Raw genomic sequence first — 22,655 nt, 5'->3', positions numbered from 1 at the left:
CTCGCGACCGCGGCCCTACCTCGCGCTGCCTCGCGTGTGTGTTTGTGTGCGTCCCCCCTCTCCCTTGTCATTATGCGTGTGAACGGCATGCCGCAGGTAAAGGCAAACCGAGAAGGCGCGGCGTCGTGCCTCCAGCATTGCCGCCAGCATTGCCGCCAGCAGTTGGAACTTCGACCGGAAGCCACACCGGGGAGCGTCAACAAACCGCTGGGAAAAATTACTCCAAATCGAGCTAAAGGCTACCAGCGCGCCTCGGCCACCGAACGAGCTTTGCCGTCGCACAGTGGGCCAGAAGACCCGTGTAGGCGGGCAAAACTCTAGACGCGTTTTGAGCTCCAGAGTCGCCTCCGCCGGTCTTCTGGCCCACTGTGGCCTCTGTGCGTGCCCGCGCGTGATGTATAGACCAGTGATCCGTTCTGGCCGGGATGAGCGGCCAAGTTCATTGTGCCCGCAAAGCGACTAAGCTCTCCCCCCGCCATCATGAGGCCCCCGGTGAAGTATGCCCGCTACGCGTCGCTACGCGTCGTCCGTGGCGTGGGCCAGCGGGTCAATTGATGCACCCCCCCCCCTCCTCCCTCCCAAACACGCACGCATCAAACACCACATCGCATTCACATCAACCTTCTCCATTCCATCAGGGGCTGACACATTCCGATCCACTGACACACACCACCGCGAGGCTTCGTCGCACGTGTGTGTGTGTGTGTGTGTGTGTGTGTGTGTGTGTGTGTGTGTGTGTGTGTGTGTGTGTGTGTGTGTGTAGTGCGTGAGGCTAGAGCGGCAGCACCCCGTCGTCGCACGAACAGCAGGATATTACAGAGTTGGGCTGACATGAGAAAACGCTGCCGATCATATGGGACAGGGCGCGAGGGGGGAGGGAAAAAACAGCCGAAAGAACGAATACGTAAGAAGCAATCCACCGCCACTGCCATGACCAGCCGCCCCGTTCTAGGAACATACATGCGCACACAAGCCACGCCGTCGGATGAAACAGTTTTTGATGGTGAAGACCAACGGTTCGATGCTGACGCCGAAAAGGTTTTCTCAGTGCACCGGTCTTCTGGCAAGTCCACTGTGTGGCGCCCAAGCCGGACGTTCAGGACTCGGGACCCGCATTACGGGTCGCTGCACGCGCCGCGGGGCGGGGCGGGGCGGGGCGGGGCGGGGCGGGGCGGGGCGGGGCGCCTCGTTCATTGGGACAGCGGGACAGCCCTTTACGCCGCTTACGCGGATTAGCCCGGCTCGGCCCCCGCCTCCCACGCGCCACGCGCGGTAGCGCGGCAGCCTCATTGCGGGCACGGCCAAAAACAAAGAGAGATGCACTGTAAGGCCCAAACGCCACGGCGCGCAGTCCAGCGTGAACGGCCGGCGGGACACTGCGGGACGACACAATGACGATGACGACGGCAACCCCGCATTATTTCCGGAACGTCATACATAAATAGACGAGCGGCGCGCATGCCCGGCGGCGCCACCACACTGTCCGAATAAAATCGGCTGCCGTCAAACAACAACAACAACCGTCATTTCGTGATGTTGTTGTTGTTGCTGGAGGGCGCTGCGGTGTGCCGGCCGGTGCGATGATTGGATCAGGTTTGTCCGGGCGGCGCGAGGTTCAAACCGGCGGACTTCCGGAAAGACGGCCCATCGCGTTCCCGCATCTGGCTGCCTACACTGCTAGAGAAATGGAGTTTTGAACGGTGTGCCATAGCGGGTCGCACTGGTCAGGTGGAAGAGAGCATGCATCGCTAGCGGCATGGGTTGACTGCACTGGTAGCAGGGGAATTCACTCAAAGGTTAAGCCCAGCAGGGGCTTCCCTCCACTCCACTGGAAATGGCGAGGATCAGCAAGGCTCTGTAGGAGAGAGAGAGAGAGACAGACACACAGCGGCGGTAGCGAGGGGCAGTGACTGGCCGCCAGTCCCAGACGGAGTCAGGTGCATGCGAGCGTGGCGGCCAAGGCCTGGCCAAGGCTCGCAGTGCAGACGCAGGGCAGGCAGGGCAGGGCAGGGCGCCTCTGCCCTCTGCGTCGGCCCCCTCCAGCAAGCCACGCCCAGTTCCGGCGTTCCGGCCTTCCCGGAGCACAGTCACACCGTCGGCGTGGCCCGATGGCCGGCATCCTCAGGTCTCGGTTCAATCTTCGGCCACTGCGACCCGGCGCCACCAGCACCAGACTGCCTCGCTCTGTCTCTCTCGCACCCCTGCGGGACGCACCACGAGTGAGAGAGACGCAGCGCTTCGTTGTTGGTTCGCAGCGTTCGCAGCCGCCACTCTCGGCGCGTTCAAGTCTCCCAGGTTCGACTCGCTGCGGCGCACTGCAGGTCACTGCAGCGCCGGGAGGGAGCGGCGCTTTTGCTTCGGACTGCCGGCGTGGCGGGGTGGCGTCCGTGCCGTCAGTGCCACCCTGGAGGAGCCGCCACCCCCGCGCCGTCGGGCACCGTCCAGGACATCATAGTGCACACCTGGACGTCGTCCCGGACACGAGGGGTGAGAAGGGTGGCGTCGCGGGGGTGGGGGAGCAGCTGCGGCTTCCATCCTCACCCCCGGCCCGGGCAACCCGGGCCACAGACCTCCCCCACCCCCACCCCCGCCAGCCGTTAGGTTCGAACTTCGCTTCCGGCCCAGCGCTGCACACCGATTCCGAGAGTCGTTGTCTCTCTCGCACTCGCGGGGCGTGCCGTGTGGGTGCGAGAGAGACAGAGCGACTCTCGGCATCCAGCCGCAGAACGAGTCACCTGGCTCCAGCGGCTGCAGACTCCAGGCAGGGCCTATGGCAGGGCGTAGCGGCCTACTCGGCGGGCCGATCGTGCCAGCCGAGCCGAGCCGAGTGCGCCCGAGCACGCCTTTGTTTACACCCGTATGCACCGCATGCACCGAGCGGCGAGGCGAGCACCGCGCGAGCACCTCGCCTCCGCCCGACGGTCCTCCCTCACGGTGTACTCGACGGCGGCCACCTTGATCCTGGGAGCGCACCGTCGGCCCGTCCTCGTGTCTCCAGGACCCTTTATCTCCCGTGGCTGCACCTCGGCGACGGCGGCGGCGACGTGGAGACGAGGCGTTGGCTGTCACCCTCGCAGCCCGTGCGTCGCCAGCGGGCTTATCTCGACGCCACGCCACTGCAAGGGCGGCTGGGGCCGAGTCCGTTTGGTTGGCGCGCCGGTCAAGCTGGAAGGGGACTGCAAGGCCGTCATGCTGCCCGACAAGCCCCTCATGCAGCATCCTTGCTGCCGGACAGCAGCGCTTACACGGCCACAGTGGTGTGCCGTCAGCAGGTTGCGACGCCCGAGGGGCGCCTTTTGCCTTACGAAGCATCGCAAGCTCGCGATGAAGGCGCCGAGCGGCAGGCTGGTACCGAAGGGTGGCACAAGGAAGGTACCGGTGGGGTGCGCGTAGAAACGGCTCTCCTCGCAGAAGCACGGCGACACGGCGCCGAGATGAGGAATCCAAGGCACTCACCCGAGAGGCACGAAACGGCCAGCAGCGACAGGACGAGCATGTTGAAGACGAGGGGGTGTCTCGCCGTGGTCGTAATCCAACCCCAGGGTAGTGTTCGCGTTCTAGTCCGTGGCCTTCGCGGCCACCGCGCGTCCGCGGCACAGGTAGACGCAACTCGCGACATGGCTGAGGCTCGCCGGGCCGCTGAGGCCGCCCCGCCAACCGTTGAAGGTAAACTCCGTTCACCACGGCGGGTGCACAACACAATCTTGAAAACCTCACCCTCTGCTCACCAGAGACGTCACCCGAAGGCGGCTCCACCAAGCCATCACATTCGCACGCACTGCACTGCTTTGACACCACTGGCCACTCACTGGGCAACACAAAGCACGAGGACGAGGGGCGAGTCTGTCTGGCACACCGCTGGGCGCAAAGCACGCGCGGGGCGACGGACGCGGCTCACCACGCCAAGGCTCCGCGGAGGACTGGCTGCTGGCTGCCTGTTGGCTGGCCGCCTGTGCCGTGCCTGGACAGCCCAGCGCCCGTTTGGAATGCCGGCGCGGCGGCGCGGCTCCGCGCATGCGCACCAGCAAGCGGCGCGCTGCGCGCCACGCCACGCCACGCCACGCCACGCCCCGCCTCGCTGCCGGCCAGGTTTGCTCAGCGCCCCGCCAGAGCGCGCCACCTGAAAGGCACCCTGAAATGGGCGCTTGGTTCGCGTATTTCAAATGTAGGAGCAGTATGCTTTTTGAGGTTCTTCGTGTGAAGCCTGGAACAGATCCAGAGGAGCTAGTTTGGAGCCGAAGTGGTGGCCGTCTGGCCTGAGATTCAGTGCACTCCGAGATTTCAAGGGTTTCACCACCGCGCGCCTGGTGAGTAGGCAACACCATATACATGGCGCATACAGAGCTGCCTACCTGCTAGGCGCGTAGTAGGGCTTTTCTACGTGAAGCAGCCAAGTGCCAAAGTTTTATTTCTCTGACAATGGTTTGATTTATCTTTCTATGCTGCTTTGACTTTGTTTTTTTTTTATTTCTCTCTTGAACAGGAGGGTTTTGCACCATGTGACTGAATTGAAAAAAAAAAATAGCCCACTGTGGAAAAGCCTAGGGCAGTTGATAATGGATCCGGTAGGTACTGCACTCCATCTTGAGGCCAAGGCATCCCTCTAATGTGTGTCTCATCTCTACAGCAATTAATTTTCTAGATGTATTGAATGTTATCCAAAGTAAAGTCATGTCTGCTGATCCATGACAGTGGTATCAACAACTTGAATTTCATAAAAATATAATGTTTAAATGTCAACTATAATGTCGAGAGTGCAATAAGGTAAGGGAGGAAAAACTTACAAAGGCAAATTTACTTTGATAGTTTTAATTAATTAAAAGAAAAAACCCAGAATCTTGCCACCCAAGTGTTTTCGCCTGGCTTCTTCATGATCCATGATTCCACCGCTTGTGGTCAGCACAACATACCTGCAAGAAATAATTTAATAGATAAATAATTTTCAACATCAAGATAATAGAAAAAGATGAAAGGCAGATATCTTACCCAAACTGTCTGGATGGCAGGAGGTTGTTGGTCCACTTTTCAATTTCAGTGATGGGTACATCAAAGCGAGGTGAGATGACACCACATTTGTTTAACCTACCAGTCAGGTTAACAACAATTTTACCAGCCCTGTGGTCATCGACGATTTCGAATTCACCAATGTAACCTGACAACAGAGAAAAACAAAATAGATGTAAGGACATCGAAAGAAACTGAAGTAATGTGAGCGTAGTACGCCAACAATGAAGTTATAAAATGTGTCTTGAGACAGGTCCAGTTTATGACATGAGCCAATGCAACTGGGTTTTGATAAGACAATTCTCTTTTCCCTGATTCGACAAATATCATAATGATATAGGCATAATGACATAACCTAATCAGGGAACAAAAGTAATTGAAACTCATGGGATGTGCCTTGAGACAGGTCCAGTATATGACATGAGCCAATGCAACTGGGTTTTAATTAGGCCATTTTCTCTTCCCTGACTAGTAACATGTCAACACAAGATATAGATGATGACATAACCAAATCAGGGAACCAAAATAGTTAAAAAGTGAAGGATGTGCCTTGAGACAGGTCCAGTAAATGACGTGAGCCAATGCAACTGGGTTTTAATAAGACAATTCTCTATTTCCTGATTCAACCAATATCAAAACAATACATGCATAATGACATAACCTAATCAGGAAACAAAAAAAATTGAAACCTATGAAATGTGCCTTGAGACAGGTCCAGTATGTGACATGAGCCAATGCTACTGGGTTTTAATTAGGCTATTTTCTCTTCCCTGACTAGTAACATGTCAACACAAGGTGTAGATGATGACATAACCAAATCAGGGAACAAAAATAATTGAAAAGTATGGGATGTGTCTTGAGACAGGTCCAGTAAATGACGTGAGCCAATGAAACTGGGTTTTGATAAGACAATTCTCTATTCCCTGATTCGACAAATATCAATACGATAATGCATAATGACATAACCTAATCAGGGAACAGAAGTAATTGAAACTCATGGGATGTGCCTTGAGACAGGTCCAGTATGTGACACGAGCCAATGCTACTGGGTTTTAATTAGGCTATTTTCTCTTCCCTGACTAGTAACATGTCAACACAAGATGTAGATGATGACATAACCAAATCAGGGAACAATAGTAACAGAAATTGGTTTGATAATTATGCCCTTACATGCGACAATACTTCCATAAATTTAAGAAAACATTGTTTATAATCTTCAAAATTAAGTCGACAAGAAATCATTCCCCCAACAAGGTTCCCCACTTTCTGTCCAGTAGTTCTTAAGTTATACCACCTGCCTCACAGCACCTAGTTTAGGACAATCTGAGTAAAATGTACATAGAGCCACAGTAAGATACATAGCACCTGCTATCAAGAAATGTATTCCTCTCATTGAAGTGCTCTGCCTTTCATTAGATAAAATGTCTATTTAGAGGTTTTAATTTCGCAAGTGTAACATTGTTTCTTACCCTTCTTCATCATCACGGACAAGAACTTGACGATAACTTTGGAGTTGGGGCGGATGAGCACCTGACGCTTGCCTCTCTTCTCAGCATTGTTGATCGACTTTAAAGCGTCGGCGAGAACGTTGGTACGCACCATTTCTGCAACAGACGGGGTACAATTGTTGAGAGAATAGCAACTTGAGAGTTGATCATACAAGATAGTAAGAGTAGGTTAAGACGTCTAGTGGAGTGACCAAATAAACAACAGTGACTGAATTCTATCTTGAGATTTGACAAATAAAACGAACTTAAAGTAACGCCGAACACTGGTAGAAGCGAACTGAGGACACACACACTTGGTCAAAAATTGAATCTATGAGTTGTGTTGGCAAACACGGCGGCGGCTCAAACATGTAAGCAACTAAGCCGAAAGTAATGCAAGTGGTCGAACAATTACACAAAACCGCCGGGGAACGCTACAAGAGCCCCGTGCACTGAAATATTAACGCCCAAATGCATAATATTCAGAGAGAAAACAGACCGAACGATTGACTTCTTAGCACCAGACAATCCGGTGTTGACCATAGGTTAGAACAGCGATAGTACGATAATCACAGAGACCAACTATGTGCGGGGTTCCATAACGTGTTTAATAGAGCCTGCATAATGTACCTGATGGCAAATGCGCAAATTTCCAGCAAGGATTGGATTAATAAATACAGATAACTTACTGGCTTTGAGAGGCCGCGAACCTTGCGATTACACGCGTTGCACAGGAAAGGAATTCCGAGGCTCTACTGTTTGGAGAAGGCTGTGTGTTCTGCTTGTTCCTTTTCGACCAGCTGGGCAAAGGAGCTCCTCGCACGGCCAGGATTGCCACATCTGTGTACAGTCACGTAAAACATTGTCCAGCGGACTGTCCAGCAGCCGACGGGTGGGACTGGGAACTTGAACTTGACGATTATGTAACAGAGAATAGAGGAAAACTAAAGAATTCTCGTGTGGAGTCAACGAGAATGTGGCGCCTTCAGGAAAAAGACGCGTTCGGCGCCTAGAACGTGTTTTAACGGGTTGACATGTTTTTAAAGCTTATCTTTTGACCACCTGTTTGAAGTGAAGTGAATCCCGTCTGCTTTGTTGACATAATATTTAACCCCGCCGGCAATGGCAGACCCAACTATACAGACATTCTGCTGTCACCAGCCTGACAAAGCAGACTCCTCTGTCGATATAATGCAAGCTTTTAACTCTAACTCATACAGCACTGTTTGTCTTATTTCATCGTCAATCGGAATTTTGGGTGCTGTGTATCAGGTGAGTTCAGAGGCTTCATCTAACTCTTTGTTTTGTCCGCAAGGGTAGCACAGATATCCTTGGGGACGAATTAAGAATCTCATTTTCTGCATGCCTTTGAAATTAACTCCTGAACAATTTCTAGAAAATTTTACTATTGCTATTTTGGTTTTTGTTTTAGGTTCTTCCCCGTGAGGAACCTTATTTATCCCATAGGTGGCTCACTCAGTCAGTCACTCGAGGACGTCAAATGGTCGTTTGGCTGGCTGTTGCAGATTTACTGGCTTCATTAGGTAAGTTGTAATACATCAATATCTTGTTTTAAAACTAATTCATTTCCATAATTATGTACTTTTTCAATTATTACTGCATTAATTTTTTTTTAAAGGGGTTTTCATCCGTTCAGCTCTATGGCTCAACTACAAGTCTCTTATGAACCCTGACAGTGATTCCACAGTTTTATTTTGTGCTATAGTGTCAGTAAGTATCAGGAACAGTCAAAATATATTGTGTAGGGCTTAAAAAAAAAAAATTTGAGGAGTGAGACAAGTTGGAACTGAGCATAACAATGAACATTTAATTGTAGGCTTGGATACAATACTTCTACACTGCCACATGGTTTTGGACACTCTGCTACGCTGTTGATATGAGATTGGTACTGCGAGAGCGCCCTGGCCATCCTGTGCTTTATCACTTGTGTTGTTGGCTGATCCCGGCAGTGTTAACGAGTGTTGGACTGTCCATTCTTTACATACCCAATGCAAAGTATGTATCATTGTAAAAGTGAAAAAGCAAGATTATTTCATTTGCTTTAACTTGTAACTGATGCTTCGTTCACAGCAGATAATTTTTACTTCTCTCTTTTAAACAGCTGTCATAATCTCAAATCTTTGGGCAGTGCAGTATTGCACATTCTGCCCAATTACCTTGCCACTTATGTTCCAATGGCAGTGGTGATGGTGGCAAACCCAATTCTTTACTGTGATGTGGCTCGTGCAGTGCACACAGCGGTTGTGTGCAGCTTGGCCCAATTCACCAGCAAGGAAAGAGGACTTGTGGACACTGTACGACTGAAACTAGCCTTGATCAATTTAGCCTTCTATGCTTGCTGGCTTCCAAATATTATCAATGGAATTTTGTTGTGGACTTTGTGGTATGATTTACCAACTAATGTCATTATATCCTTGTGGTACATAATGGTAAGTATCTTTGAAGAGGGAGGACAATAAGTGAAGTACTTCTTGGTTGTCACAGAAAAGAGTTAAATATCACCCCTTTTTCTCTCCAGGCTGTGATGAACCCACTACAGGCTCTCTTCAACAGCATGGTTTATCGGCGCTGGACAGGAGGTCCAGACAAGGTGTACATTCCCTGCCGTAAATTGTCAGGGCGTAGTGCTTTGAATGACCCATTAGATGAAGATCCTCTGCGGCCTCCAGTTTCATCAGAGAGCACTCCATTATTAGAAAATCCCTCTTCAAAAGCAACATCTGGCAATACCAACTTTACGATGAGTCTCACACCAAGTACTCAACGACGTGCCGCAGCCAGCATAAATGGTGCAACATAAGCCCTACTATGGTCCTTGTTCGTCTTCCATTCCTTGACCTTACCTGTAACTATTGTCCTTTCCCCTATAACTCTTAAGTTCTTCGTGTATCTTTATTTTAAACTTGACTTGAAAAGCAGCACAAAATGTTCTGCATAATATTGACCTGCAATCAGTATTGGCAATGAAAAGAGAACTTCAAAGCTTATGGTTATCACTTGAATAGGTAAACTTTTAGTCTTCTTGATCTAATGCACATGTGACATAAAGTAAGATATTAATATAAATGCACTTATCGTAGTCTTATGAAGAAAGTGCTGCTCCAGTGACTGTGTTCAATATTGACTTGCGCCCTGCCATTCTTAGCTAGTCTGAATATTATTACTAGTTACAGTATCATTATGATAATTATTTTAATTGTATTAACAATGCTTCCCAAGGGTAAAGCCAGTATTCAATATTTTTATGAGCCTTTAAAGATGTAATTCATTGTACTATTTTCCTCCTTGAACTGACCAAGGACCTTGAACGTGCCATTTTTTTTGCAATAAGTACAAGCATTCCAAATAAATGTGATACTTTTTTTGAATAAAAAGATACATTTGAAAACTTTACATTTTATTTACAAAAATTCATGTTTCAGTACACACATTGTCCTAAAATAACTGAAAATCTTAAGAAGCACTTGCATAGTCAAATGCATAAGAAACTGATTAGTTCACAAGTAACTGTTTCTATTTTTATAACTTTTTTTTTTACACGGTGATCTGAGGAGGAATGTATTTACACTATTTAAAAACAAAGCTAATGAATGAAATGACTGAAGTACTGAATGGACTGCTCAACCTGTATTCTATCACAGTAAAATTCATCCTGTTGATTTGATGCCGCCTAAGGATGAAATTAAAACTTCCAAAGCACCTTCTATGTGTAGAGATCTTCTCTGTCAGCACCAACACCATCACCGTCTTCTAGTGATGAGAAGTTAAGGAAGTGCGCTGGCCGGTGGACTTCATGGTAGAATTCCTTGGGATTGGCTAATTGCAGTTCGTACTTCATGTTGGGATCATGTCGAACACCTGAAAAACAAACATTGAAACAGCCAGAAAGTGATGCAGTAGTTAGACACATGAGTTGGGCTATGATATTAAATGAACATCTGGCACTCACCCATGAAGTTGTAATTCCAAGAACCTTGCGCTGGCACCATGAAGAATCCAAGGAAGCGATCTGACAGCAGCATCTGTACTTTTTCATAATGAGAAGGTAAGTAACCTTTGGGGTTATTTCCCTTGTCTGTGTTTTGACGGCCCCACTCAAAACCACTGGGTGTAAGTTTGTAGGCTGTTAGTGAGCAGGAGCCAGGGGTGAAGCTGCAAGTGATAATTATAGTCTTCTCGCCATCCCAAGAGGCATTGTCAGCCATGACCTTAGCATGGGTAGTGATGTCCTGAGGGGAAAGCTGAGGCAGTTCATTGGGTTGAGTATGAATCCAACCAAGGGGCTCCATCTCTTTCAGGAAAGAGTGCTGAGGCAACTGCCCAGGGAGGTGCACAGTTTGATGTGTTCCCCATTGAGGTGCCATCACAATACACCTGATTTCCTTCACTTGTGGGTTATCAGGTGGACTGACACCATATAAATACCCAGCAATCTGCAGAAGAAAGTTAGCGGTTACCTTAAACAATTCAAGATGGGAGCATCATTGATGTATCATTGACAAAACTGCTTACCTGAGCGCGCAAGTCAGAGATAGTAACAAACTTCTTCAAAACATTCTTAGGGAGAATGTAGGTGTATCCGGTTTCCTTGATGTCATCAGATTGCACATAAATGTGGTTAGTACGAAGATGAAGGTTGGTGGCTGAGATGGCCCTCACTCTCCATTCAGTCTTGGAGCTGTAGGAAAAAACAACCACAAAAATTAAATACAACACTCAGGTAATTCTAAAAAATCTGAGAAATTTGAGTTTTTCACTTTACCTGAAAGTGTGAGTTTCATAATTGGATGTGGTTGATGTAATAATTTCATCACCATGCTTGTTAACAGTTCTAGTTGTAGTGGCAGTCAACTGACTCTGTTCTTTAGTTTGCTTTTCAATTTCAGCAATTTGTTGACGTTGAGCAGAGGGAGCACTGATCTCCATACCAAGGATGATATCACGAATTTCAGATTGTGTTAAAGAGGCAACATTGACGTTGTTCTTCTTGCCATAGTCTGCCAAAATAAGATCCTTAAGCTGAACTTCCACCTTGATCCATTCGTCATCAGTGAGAGTCGGCCAAATGTGGTGAGGCTCAGTGATTGTTGTTTTGTCAGGTTTCAGAACAACCTTCGTTCTCTCAGTGTTGACATGGAGAGCTCGCAGAATAAGGATCAGCCTTGAGAAAGCAGTGTAGGATGAAATTGTCTTCAACCAGTCATCGTACAGGTTGAACAGAACCATCTGAGGTTCCGTAGCTTTCAAAATCAAATCACCAAACTTCTCAACCTTCAGGCAAGCTTGGAATGGAAGCTGAAGCTCGGACCCCTTGATCACAATGTTAGGGAAATCCAGCAAGTGGACTTCTAGAGGATCCAACATACCCTTTCTTGTTACAATGATCTGCTTAGGCTGTTCTTCAACTGGCAAAGAACGGATCAAAGCTGCCACTTCTTCAGCAGTTTTCCACTTGGCGAGCTGCCCAAGACGTTTCTGGCCAGCCCACACAGACGTGTGAATAATCTTCAAGAAGAGCTGTCCAGTTCGTGGGTTGAAGATAAAGATGGCTCCGTTGATAGGCTTCGTGGTCAAGTTACCTTCAAATGTTTTGTGAATTGTGACACGGTACACATTGGTGTCATCAACAAACCAAATAATTTGGTTTGAGAAGAGCTCTCCATAATTTTGAGATGACAGGTAAGGTTCTGTGGGCTCTGAAGAGTAAAGTTGCAGAGCCTTGCGAATACGTTCTCTCAAGACATACAAGGCAGGGTTGGCCTTCATAATTTTAGCCATTGCTTGCTGAATGAGAGGCTTGGATCCAGGGAACCAGTTGCCATAGGCACTGTGCAAGTTGTAGGCTAAATCAATTGCAATCAAGACTCCAGTGGGTGAAGGATAGATGGACATATTGTCAGTGGTATAATCCAAGAACTTGGCTCTGGAATATCTCTCAATGTCATGAGAATCATAATCACCCCACCTCAATTGCACATCAATCCAGTACTTCTGAGTAGTTGTGTTGTCCATGGTGTCTTTAGAATCTGCCAGTAGGGATGGCCTTGAAACATTCCATTTGTAAGCAGCAAAGAGCAAGACATCAGCACAAGATGAATTCATCTTGTATGACTTTCGGGGGTGAATAGTTTCTTTCTGAACAGTCTCAATTTCCAGAGCATCTAATTCCTGATCAAATACTTGACACAGATCCATGACAATAGACTCATGCACCTTCTGCCACAAGTGAGCTCTGAAGATTTGAATCAGAGAAATCTTGAGTGTGGGAATCTTGCCGTGCATGAAAATACCAGTCAGATCCAGCTGTACTTGGAAACCAACATACACATTAGCTCGGTTGATAGTGGGAGACCACCAGAGAGTGAAACGACGATTGGGAATCTGGTTCAAACCAGACCGCTGGGCATTGGTCAGCTTCTTGTACTTCATAGACTCTTCAAATCCAGATGCTTTCTCCCAGAACAGACCTTCCCATGTAGGGAAGTAAGTTCCCTTGAACAGAGTGTGTTCCAGGATACCCTCCACACCGCCCAGTGCTTGAATCATGTCAGTACGGTAGTTATTCAGGTTCCAGAGCTTTCCGTCGTGTCGCTGATGCGTCCACCAGAAAGGATTTTGCTTCAACACCTGATATTGTTTGAATTCTGTCCGAATACGCCAGCCTTTGTCATAAGCCAAGGTGTGCCTGTCTTTCTGGAACAAGGTGTTGATTCGAGGAATACCACGATCCCAGGAGTCTTCCAAGTCTTCCAAAGTGAGACGCCGATTTTGGGCATTGGCTTCTTGTCTTTTGAGGGCATATTCAGCCCACACACGCTGGGAATCAATGAACTCACTTTCCCAAGGTTGAATGTATCTGTACAGATTGGGAATAAGTTGATCTTCATCGTGGCTCATACCAGACCGGAAATGAGTGATGCCCACATCAGTTTGCTTTGACCACCGCAAGTCTGACTGAGGGATTAATACATGTCCCATAGACAGCATGCCCAGACCACCCAACTCCTTCGGAGTGTAGAACACCACGGGAGGGAAACGAGAAGGCATTTTAGAGTTCAGACCAATCTTGATACGGGTCTGGATTTTGTTTTCACACTTCACAAGAAGGTCAAGGAGTTCCTGGGTGTTGACAACTGCTTCACGGAAATAAGTCATGAGACCAATCAGAGCAGTATTCCACTTATTTACAATCTGACAACAGAAAAAAATTTAAAAAAATTAGACTGTGTTATGGCTTTATATCTTAGTTGCAAACATTTAAATTTTCACAAAAGTTGTCTCAATTTTTCTTTTTTTTTTTTTAAAGGCTTACCTTAGTGAAAGTAGTTGAGCCAGAGGCCATAAGAATTTGCCTGACTCTGTTGTGGAACCTTTGCATTGATTCATCATCCACCCTCAAGAAGCACTGTGCAGTTCTTTCCTTCGTTATTTCATTCTGAAGATTCCAAACACCATCACGGTGAGTGAATTCTTCATGTGTTGTGCGGCACTAGAAATTAACACAAAAGAGCATGTTAGAAATAACTTACCAGTGCTTCAAAATGCAAAGTCAACACATGAAATGAAGTAATTTACCTTTGGTAAGATGCGACATTCAAACCCACTCATGTTGAAAAGTAAGTTGGGGTTGTCTTTAGAGTACACACTGACAAAACTGTTTTCCCACTGAATGGTAGTTGTAGATCTAGGTAATCTATTCTTTATATCCCAGAAAACAGCTCTACCCCTAAAATAGAAAAATAAAACAAAATGTGAAATTAAATGAAAAACAGTGAACTAAAACCACAAAAAAGTTTGGCAGGGACTTACAAATTAACATCGTGCTTCATCAGACGCATTCGAGCATCTCGAGGCCAACACTTCTTGTTATTGTACCCAACAATATTTTCATTGTTAGGATCAGGGTGTTCAGTAAGATATCTCTGAATCAGGTCACGGGCTTCCTCGGCAGAGAATCTGTAAGAAAAAAGACACACAAACGTCAAGGTTGAAATTTTTAAAAGGCCACAAAAAACTTAGTCCCAAGTGACCATTTTTTTTACTCAGCATAGCGTTTGATCCAACACTTGCTGTAGGAAAGCTCCATCTCGGATGGTCAATCACTCACAACAAGTGCTGCCAGCCCACATAAACAGCTGGTTTCAGGACCCCTACGCGATTCATCATAGTCAAAGCAACACAAATTTTAAGTATAGTTAATGTGATGTGGTTCACATCATGCTCAGGATAGCGTTTGATCCAGCATTTGCTGCAGAAGAGCACGTCTCGGACAAGCATTCCCCTTGTCAGCAAATGCTGCCAGCCCACAGTAATGACTGGTTTCAGGACCCCTACGCAATTCATCACTGCACTGACAAACAAGTCGAAAGATAAAACTTACCTCAAGAAAATATGAGCTCGGTCAATGTATCTGCAGTAAAGCCGGATGGGGTGAGAAGATTCTGTGCTGACATCTTGGAAAGTCAAAAAGTCATTTGGCATTTGAGGTGGACCAGCCATTTCACTGGCTCGCTGCAACCCTAGCACTAGCAAGTCCAGCACCAAGCCATAGTACTGAACAATGAAAGATGCAAACTGGAGACCACGGATAATACCATACGAATTGGTATGGTTCATGTCCTTATAATTGATGACAACGTTATTCTTGGCTGTCATGTAATCAGCAATGTTGTGATCCACAATAAGACGCAACAACCTGTTCAGAAGAGTCAAATCTATCTTCTCATAGATTTTCTCAAACTTGCTCTCCAACAGTACGTTGCACTCTCCTTCAGAACAATCCCATACATCCTGCAAGTTGTTGATTCCTGAAAAATTCAAAGGTAAATTGAAACAGATGTAAAAGTTTGATAAACATAAAACAAGATTCAAGAAAACGGAATTTTTTTTACCTTGACACCACTTGTAGACAAGCAATGGTGGTGGTTCTGTGTCTGACGGTTTAACCCATGGAGGGAACAACCTTCTTTTGTCAGCTTCATACCAAAGATACTGATCAAGGTAAGCATCAGTAATCTTCTCCAAAGGTTCAACATCATATACAGGAACCAAGTGACTGTATAAATCCATGAACTCAATTCCAACTTCTTTGAAAGAACGCTGTGTAAGAAGATGACGCTTGATACGAGACAAAGCCTCATGAGGGTTATCGTAGGCCTGTTCTATAAGACCCAATTCTTCTCTTTGACTCTGATTGAGACGAGACTTCACACTGTAAGCTTCCTTCAGTCTTTCCAAAGCCAGAATGAGCAGCTTGGTGTCATGTTTGTATGACAAAGGGGGGAAAGGAATCGGAGCAAAGCGCCGTGACTCCAGCCAATGCACAGTGGTTGTGTAGATAGCAACAGCCTCTTCAGGAGAAATGTAAGGACCATCCTTCAAATAGTTGTGCTGACGTTCTTGCTCAGCCTTTAGGTACAGACGGGTCAAGCGGCCCAAATTCTTCTTGCACACAGTCTTGTCCACAGTTGCCCCTCTGCGAATACGCTCACGATTGTAGTGAGCAGTGTTAGTCCACCAATCAGCCTTCATCTTCACGTACCGCAGAATCATGTTTTCAATGGGAGTTGGCAGTCCAGGAACTTTCCATGGGATGTTTGCTTTCCAACAGCGCCATGCTTCAGAGAGATGTTGCAGAATGGTACGAGCTTTGTTCTGTTTAATTCCTTCTGGCATCATGTCCACAATGTCATGCATTACCTGGGATAAGAAATATATATCAGTACAGGTTAGACTAGTTTAAAACATAAACAGATAAAAGTTATGCAAGTGTTGCAGATTTTGTGACTTACAGATGCTCGCAGTTCCAAGTCGAAGTGCGACTCCACTCTCTGCTTAGTGACAGTCTTAGCAACGCCCTTAGAATGACGACCTTCAAACTGTCGGGACAGCAAGTTACCAAGCCATCTTTCCAGTAGTGGGGTGATTCCTCTCATAAAGAACAGCCAAACTCTCCAACCAGGAGCCCAGAACCCACAGCCGGGTCCTTTACCAACAGGTCCAGTGTTGAATCGGTAGTAGATGAGATGCTTCAAATCTTTGCACATTCGGATCTGTCTCATCAACTTGTACTTGTACCTGTACATTCCAGTGAGCTGACCAACATGGGCAAAGACATACTGAAGACCATCAGACAGTTGGAAAGCATCAACATTGTTCAAGCGGTATTGAACATGAGAATCAATAATTAGTTTTGTGAGACGTAGAATTTCTCGGCAAAGATGGAATGCATTACCAAACCGAGATTTTTTTCTTTCCTTGGTGGTTAAAGTCTTGACTGGTTTCAAGTTGAAGTTGTAATCCAAGTGGAGGTAGTTCAAGTTTTTACGATGAATAAGCAGGTTCAACATGTTGTAGCCCTGCCTGCACACCTGCAGGCCAGCCTCTACCCAATCCAAAGTTGTAGTTTGGAAGAACTTGGTTGATTTAAATGATCTGAACAGATACCTCTTCTTCTGAGGCTTGGGAGGTCTATGCTTCAGGGCATTTAGCACATAGTACTTCAACAACTTTTGGTAACTGACTCTCACTTTCACAGGTTGCCCAGGAGGGCAGTGTTCCCTGTACCAACTCTTCACAAGTGGAATATCAATGGCTCGTCTTGTTCGTCCTGCAAAGTAACAAAAAGATAATAGACACAGAACATGAGAGATGGAACATGGTATGCCAGAACACATAGACATATCTGACCTGATCGCATGTTAAATGGTCTCGGCGCCCACAAAAGAGAAATGCCATTAGCTGTGTTATCAGTGTACAGAGGAGTCTCCTGTAGGAAAGGTTGGACTTCATCAGGGAGCTCAAATTCTTCATCATCCTCTGGTAGGGGATCCACAACCTGGGGAAAAGAAAAACAAATAAAAAAAAATTGGGGATAAAAATTAATTTTAAATTGGTGTTGGAAGATGACTACCTTATTGGCATGCCTATGGGAAATAGGGTTGATCAGGGGATCAAAGTAAAATGCAGGAAGATCAGGATCCTCTGTCTTGATGTAAACTACATTAGGTGCATGGTACCTGAAAGGAGAAGATAAATTCAATAACTTATAAATTTCAATATTTATTGTATGTTGATTTATGTTTGGGAGGAAAATGTCAGTGAGCTCAGCATCTGATCCTATGCTTCATGGACCAACCAATAACAGCCACAAATTTATCTCCCACACTGCTAGTGAGTGAACATAATGACTTACATGTACTCTCAAAACTAGTGTGGATTCACTTAATCTAAATTTAATCTCAAAATGTAGGAGGCATAAACTTACCATGAAAGGTGTACATAGTGTGGCAAGTTGTTATACAAATAAGGGAAAGCAATCCTGTACTCTGTTCGGATAGGCTGTCTGATTATAATCTTGTTAATGTCATTGAATTCATTCCAGTCTTCATCACTGTAAGGAACAAAGTGTGTTAGACACCAGTTGAACAAGAAAAGAAGCAGATTTTAATGCAACAACCAGACAACCATATTTTACTCTGAAAACTTACGCTGGATTTGCATCTTTGATGAGTGGCTCAAATTTGGGGCCTCCTGGGATAGCCATGTTCAGAGCCTTTGCAGTGAAGAAGGACTTATGATCAAAGAGATAGAAATAGTTTTCATCCACTAAATCTGTCAAAAGCTGATTAGCTAGGCGATACAATGTGGCCATTTGAGGTAAGGAGAGATTCCATTTTCTGTATGTAGATCCATTTACATACCTAAAAATAAATGACAGCAAATATGAATACATTTTTATGACGCGATAATGGTGCGATTGGTGAAATGGAAGAAACCAGAACTTACTTAGTGCCAACTAAAGGTTTGTGGTCATAAAACCATTTGGCAACTGGTCCATCTTCATCAGGATCCAATTCAATCTGGATTGCCTCAAGTGGTTCCACATCTAACACGTTATCAGCATAATCAAGTGGAGGTTCTTCATCGTCAAATGGAGGGAATCGCATACGCTTGAAGTGGCGACGGTCACGCTTCTCTCGGCGCATCATAATCCACATTGTTCTGCACAGATAGCATCCATCAATAATACAATCATGGAACAAAAAGCAAGTTTAAAGCAGCAGCACTTTGACTTTTGCTAAAAAGACTTACCCCCACTGAGCAATATAGATGGGTTCCACAACCCAAGGGATTTCATTGACAAATGTGATAGCACCAGTGATGTGATAAAGAACCTTCACATCCCTGATCTGTTCCCAAGGCATGGGCATATTTTCTAATAATTTCATCACTGCGTGAGGCATGTATTTCAGGGCACTAAAAATTAAAACATTGATTTTAAAAGAACCTTGGTAAGAGGTGAAAAATTTTCAACCTTGAAAGAGAAGATTCAGAAACTCACCCCAGATACACTCTCTTGTCATGACGATATTTGCGACTACTCATGTCACCATGATCTCGCATGATTTTACGGATGTGTTCAGGTGGCATATCCTCTTTTTGAGCATCCACAAAGCCAAATTTCCTCTTCTCTGAAAATCTTTTGGACTGAAGTTGCTGCCATTTTTGTGCTGCAAGGTAAAAATCCATCAATATATGTATCAGAAATAAGCATGGAAAACAGATCAATGTGGGCACAGCTTTTAAATATACCCTTTTCTTGGAGTTTCTCCTCTGTGAGGACAATGTCCCTAGGCTTTTGAACAGGCGGGGCAGGCGCAGGTGGCATTTGCTGTGCCTGCATCACGACTTGAGACTGCATGGCTGCCGCAACTTGCTGAGCATGTACAGCTTGAGCCTGAAGGAGAATCACAGACAATGAATTGGAGAGTAAAATAAAAATACACAAGTTTGTATTATTTATTTTTATATAAGAAAAAAGTTTGATTTGACGAATGCATACCTGGGCTTGAGCATGAGCATGCGCTTGAGCCTGGGCAAACTGCTGTGCTTGAGCTTGCTGTTGGACCATCATTGCGGCCCAGGGGTTGGGCCCCAACATGTATGGCGGGAGCGCCATGTCTAGCCGCTATCCGGCACCTGTCGAACAGAAAATTAAATGTGTGGTAGGAAGGACGACACAAAAAATCATGAGTGTTATTTGTTTATTGAAGAAGACAAAATTGAAAGGAAACTATCAACAACTAACAAATAAAAATAGTAAAATCTTTTGAACTTGTTTTTTTAGGACATAGAGAACAGATCATGGTGCACAAATCAAAAACCAAACTAAATGCGGTCACTTACAAATAAAAGAGTGCGATCAGAGGATGGCACTTACTGGCCACCACCAAGCCCCAGACCAGACCTACACCAAACACAACATAACCTAAACGGCGTGCCGAGACTGCGATGGAACTACAACCGAAGAGCGAAGTCGCAAAAGGGAAATGAGGTTGGGAAAGGGAATGAGGTAAACCACAGATAAATGCATCCAGTAATGCACATAAAAGTGATTAAATTTTCACGGCGATGCGAAACTCAAACGACGCAGGAACGAAAGGCCGCCTCCGCCGACGGTGCCGACTCAAAGTTTCAGAAGCTGAGAAGGATGCAAGAGGACAATCGCCAGCTGCTAGCAAAGTTAAGTACAAACATTGTGTACTTACAATGTAGTTGAATCCGAATTCCTCCTATTTAAGGGTTCATTTTCTTCGACAAAATTAAGAAACACTGACGCTCTGCGCGAGCGGCGAAGTGCGAGGTACGTGCTGGAAATAACAAAAGACAAAAAGAGTGTCCTGCAGCCAACTTCAACTTATGAACGCCTTGTTGAAAAAAATTAAAAATTCTTCAATGGGAAGAAAAAATATGAGGACGGCGAAAGCCAATAAACAAATTTCAACGAATAAAAATAAAATTTGACATGAGCATTGTTTAAATCGACAGCAGTGTGCGCATTTTCAGATGTTTCATTTTTGTGGCATTGCCAGTTTGGAGAGGTCAAAGTTCGTTCCAGACTGCACCTCACTGGTCATTTTTAAGAACGGTACGTCTTGCGTAATGCAAGGGAAAGCCCAAAGAAAAACTAAGTTTCACGTTCTGTAGATGCCGCAGTGTATATTCATTCGAAAGGTATGGTGCAATAGACGTCCACAAAAAATAAAAATTCAACGTAACGTGTGTTGGTATGGAACATACCCGTTACTGAAAAAGAAGAAAAGTGGAAGGGAGCGGTCGGGCGATTTTCCAGCAGTGCGGAGCACGAGGTTGAACGAGCGAAAAGTGCCGGGTTCGCGTTTTAACTCGTATTGATTTTCGTCGAGTTATTCGTAAACAGACAAAATGAGTTCCCTTCTAAAATCTGTCATGAGGCTGGCCCCTCTTAAGTCCGTGGCATCGCCTCTGCGGTGGTCCATGGCATCGTCAACCTCGCGACCCTTCACTCGGAGCTTGTGGCACATGTGTTCTTCTAGGGACGAATCTTCGGTACTTTCGGGCCTTAAACTCAAGACTCCCTCCAGCCTGTGCAGCTGTGGCTGCGGCAGTCGCCATGTCCACAGCAAAGGTATTCATTAATGATATTTCTCTGGCTGTTGCTTCACATTCTGCAAATGCAATGTTCTTAGTTAATGACTGCATCCATTCATTTTAATGTCATGAATGTTTATAGGCTTCGGGCAACTAACTGATCATGTCCTTTTCTAATGTGTTTTGTCATATTCCTGTGTTTTAGGTGAGAGAGAGCTCATTGAGTTCTTGTCTGAGGAGATCGCTACTGAAACAAAGAACAGGAAAGTTAAAACACTACCCACCGAAGTAGAAGGCTTCAAGGTCCAAACTGATGGAGCTGATGTTGTACTGTCCAAATCCTCAGGTGATGAAACGTAAGTAACAGCTTCAGTCTTGTGTTTAATGATCACTAATTTCTTTGTTTTTTTTTTTTTTTTTTTTTTTGTAGCTTGTAGTTTTCATGCTCTTTTGTTTGTTTCCAGTATTGAAATTCACTTCAACATCAACCACACCGTCGATAATGAGAGTGAAGCAAGTGTTGATCCCACTATGGACAAAGCTGAATTTGGTGAACTTAAATCAAAACCCACATTTGATGTGGATCTTAAGCGAGGAACCACTACCCTAAGTTTCACCTGCTCTTTCTTTGATGGAGAACAACCTCAAACTGAGGACGGATACAGTAAGTAAATTTTTACTCCCAACAATGGTTATTGTGAAACCATCAGCCTCATCTCATTCACAAGCATTCTTTTCTAGATGACATTTTTGGTATTGATGAAATTTCCCTCTTCGATGGAGCATGGGATGATAAACACTACTCTGTTGCTGGGGAAATTCTGGATGGAGTAAGTCTACCTATCATCCCTCTGAAATGATAGTAATTATTTTTGAGCCCATTCCTAACTATCTTTCTTGAATCTTGTTTTCAGTGTCTTTATGACTTGTTGATGAACCTCTTGGACGAGAAGGGTGTCAACAATGACTTTGTGGAGAAGCTTCAAGAGTTTGCCACATCCTATGAAAACCACCTGTACATCAATATGCTCCAAAATATTCAGAAGTTTACCAGCAAAAAATAGGCTTTTAATGAATTGTCTGTTTTTCAATTATTTTCAATTTGTCCTGCGAATTCTGCTCCCAGTAATTGTGTCTGTAATTTTAAGGATTCATTTTTGTTCCAAACCTCATTATGTTAAGCTAGTCTAACTGTTGCATTTTTTTTTTATTTACATCATTTTATGAAACATTTTGTTTAAGTGTACTAGTGACATGTGATGTAGGCTGACTGATCCCAGTAAATGTTATAGTGTTAGTAAATTGCATTTTTTTAAAATCATCATCTCCTTGAACCCATTCTTTTCAGGCTCTCCGTTAATTGGCGCTCGTTCCTGGGACTTCCCTGGTTGCTTTCTACCGCCGGAAATCTCCTGGGGGCAGTATAGGGACGCATTGAATCGCCTTGCTCAGCCAGTCATTCATTCATAAACCCCGCCTCCCTCGCCTGCCAACACGCAGGGCTTCACCTAGGCTTGACGTCTGCACGGTGCCGCGCCCTGGCGGCCAGGTAGGGAAGCTCCTCGCGGCGGTGCGGTCGTGGACAGGTGGCGCGCGGGGGGTCGACGGCTACCTCCGCCTCCTCCACCTGCCCCTGCCCCCCGTCCGGCCTGAGGCTGGCGTGCGGTGGAGCGGGCACAAGCAAGCAGCCAGCCAGCCAACAGTAACGGGACGAGAGCCGCACCGAGCTGA

The 22,655-nt window shown here is 45.9% G+C and overlaps 5 protein-coding genes across 9 annotated transcripts in view; 2 read left to right on the top strand and 3 right to left on the bottom strand.

Annotated features, from left to right (window-relative positions):
- LOC117639408 (protein sidekick) overlaps positions 1 to 3,908 on the bottom strand; it is a 40,157-nt gene extending 36,249 nt beyond the window's left edge. For both annotated transcript variants that reach the window (XM_034375021.1, XM_034375022.1), the window contains exon 1: positions 3,457 to 3,908. In XM_034375021.1, the coding sequence (XP_034230912.1) occupies positions 3,457 to 3,619 (163 nt within the window). In that variant the 5' untranslated portion in view covers positions 3,620 to 3,908. The remainder of the gene's footprint in view (positions 1 to 3,456) is intronic.
- An 885-nt stretch (positions 3,909 to 4,793) lies between these two features.
- LOC117639780 (40S ribosomal protein S15Aa) lies at positions 4,794 to 7,329 on the bottom strand. 3 transcript variants are annotated; one of them, XM_034375681.1, is made up of 4 exons: positions 7,181 to 7,329; positions 6,474 to 6,608; positions 4,987 to 5,152; positions 4,794 to 4,910 (listed from the first exon to the last, which is right to left on the bottom strand). In XM_034375681.1, exons 2-4 carry the CDS (start codon positions 6,604 to 6,606, stop codon positions 4,817 to 4,819), a joined length of 393 nt encoding a protein of 130 aa, XP_034231572.1. In that variant the 5' UTR covers positions 6,607 to 6,608; positions 7,181 to 7,329; the 3' UTR covers positions 4,794 to 4,816. The 3 variants fall into 3 exon arrangements, with proteins under 3 accessions (XP_034231572.1, XP_034231573.1, XP_034231574.1); XM_034375682.1 differs by having other exon boundaries at positions 7,122 to 7,252; XM_034375683.1 differs by lacking the exon at positions 7,181 to 7,329 and adding an exon at positions 6,991 to 7,109.
- Positions 7,330 to 7,380: 51 nt separating this feature from the next.
- Positions 7,381 to 9,898, top strand: LOC117639778 (G-protein coupled receptor 143-like). Its single transcript, XM_034375679.1, has 6 exons — positions 7,381 to 7,763; positions 7,924 to 8,035; positions 8,131 to 8,222; positions 8,329 to 8,507; positions 8,614 to 8,941; positions 9,031 to 9,898. Exons 1-6 carry the CDS (start codon positions 7,614 to 7,616, stop codon positions 9,310 to 9,312), a joined length of 1,143 nt encoding a protein of 380 aa, XP_034231570.1. The 5' UTR covers positions 7,381 to 7,613; the 3' UTR covers positions 9,313 to 9,898.
- Positions 9,893 to 20,222, bottom strand: LOC117639777 (pre-mRNA-processing-splicing factor 8). Of its 2 annotated transcripts, none has more exons than XM_034375677.1 (20): positions 20,063 to 20,222; positions 19,357 to 19,493; positions 19,107 to 19,251; positions 18,856 to 19,024; positions 18,606 to 18,770; positions 18,300 to 18,515; positions 18,002 to 18,214; positions 17,779 to 17,904; positions 17,425 to 17,530; positions 17,202 to 17,349; positions 16,304 to 17,121; positions 15,404 to 16,211; positions 14,893 to 15,319; positions 14,322 to 14,468; positions 14,088 to 14,238; positions 13,825 to 14,001; positions 11,275 to 13,703; positions 11,025 to 11,190; positions 10,462 to 10,945; positions 9,893 to 10,370 (listed from the first exon to the last, which is right to left on the bottom strand). In XM_034375677.1, the coding sequence occupies exons 2-20, from the start codon at positions 19,471 to 19,473 to the stop codon at positions 10,216 to 10,218; spliced, it is 7,167 nt and encodes a 2,388-aa protein (XP_034231568.1). In that variant the 5' UTR covers positions 19,474 to 19,493; positions 20,063 to 20,222; the 3' UTR covers positions 9,893 to 10,215. The 2 variants fall into 2 exon arrangements, with proteins under 2 accessions (XP_034231568.1, XP_034231569.1); XM_034375678.1 differs by lacking the exon at positions 20,063 to 20,222 and adding an exon at positions 19,701 to 19,719.
- A 391-nt stretch (positions 20,223 to 20,613) lies between these two features.
- On the top strand, positions 20,614 to 22,226 carry LOC117639779 (complement component 1 Q subcomponent-binding protein, mitochondrial). Its single transcript, XM_034375680.1, has 5 exons — positions 20,614 to 20,961; positions 21,130 to 21,280; positions 21,389 to 21,588; positions 21,666 to 21,754; positions 21,839 to 22,226. The coding sequence occupies exons 1-5, from the start codon at positions 20,739 to 20,741 to the stop codon at positions 21,986 to 21,988; spliced, it is 813 nt and encodes a 270-aa protein (XP_034231571.1). The 5' UTR covers positions 20,614 to 20,738; the 3' UTR covers positions 21,989 to 22,226.
- Positions 22,227 to 22,655: the final 429 nt, after the last annotated feature.

The sequence above is a fragment of the Thrips palmi genome, unplaced genomic scaffold, assembly GCF_012932325.1.
Source record: "Thrips palmi isolate BJ-2018 unplaced genomic scaffold, TpBJ-2018v1 HiC_scaffold_11, whole genome shotgun sequence".
NCBI lineage: Eukaryota > Metazoa > Arthropoda > Insecta > Thysanoptera > Thripidae > Thrips > Thrips palmi.
The sequence above is the reverse complement of the archived record's forward strand: the minus strand, read 5'-3'. Positions and strand labels throughout refer to the sequence as shown.

Bases quoted from the DNA above. Each gene is read 5' to 3' on its own strand.
- LOC117639779 (XM_034375680.1), top strand. From the start codon at position 20,739: ATGAGTTCCCTTCTAAAATCTGTCATGAGGCTGGCCCCTCTTAAGTCC. The intron at 21,281-21,388 runs GTAAGTAACAGC...GTTTGTTTCCAG, and splicing joins AAATCCTCAGGTGATGAAAC to TATTGAAATTCACTTCAACA. The intron at 21,755-21,838 runs GTAAGTCTACCT...TCTTGTTTTCAG, and splicing joins CTGGGGAAATTCTGGATGGA to TGTCTTTATGACTTGTTGAT.
- LOC117639778 (XM_034375679.1), top strand. From the start codon at position 7,614: ATGGCAGACCCAACTATACAGACATTCTGCTGTCACCAGCCTGACAAA. The intron at 8,508-8,613 runs GTATGTATCATT...TCTTTTAAACAG, and splicing joins CTTTACATACCCAATGCAAA to CTGTCATAATCTCAAATCTT. The intron at 8,942-9,030 runs GTAAGTATCTTT...TTTTCTCTCCAG, and splicing joins TATCCTTGTGGTACATAATG to GCTGTGATGAACCCACTACA.
- LOC117639780 (XM_034375681.1), bottom strand. From the start codon at position 6,606: ATGGTGCGTACCAACGTTCTCGCCGACGCTTTAAAGTCGATCAACAAT. The intron at 5,153-6,473 runs GTAAGAAACAAT...CTCTGTTGTCAG, and splicing joins GTCCGTGATGATGAAGAAGG to GTTACATTGGTGAATTCGAA. The intron at 4,911-4,986 runs GTAAGATATCTG...TATTTCTTGCAG, and splicing joins CTGCCATCCAGACAGTTTGG to GTATGTTGTGCTGACCACAA.
- LOC117639777 (XM_034375677.1), bottom strand. From the start codon at position 19,473: ATGGCGCTCCCGCCATACATGTTGGGGCCCAACCCCTGGGCCGCAATG. The intron at 17,350-17,424 runs GTAGTCATCTTC...TCTTTTCCCCAG, and splicing joins CCCATAGGCATGCCAATAAG to GTTGTGGATCCCCTACCAGA. The intron at 14,239-14,321 runs GTAAGTCCCTGC...TTTCTATTTTAG, and splicing joins ATGAAGCACGATGTTAATTT to GGGTAGAGCTGTTTTCTGGG.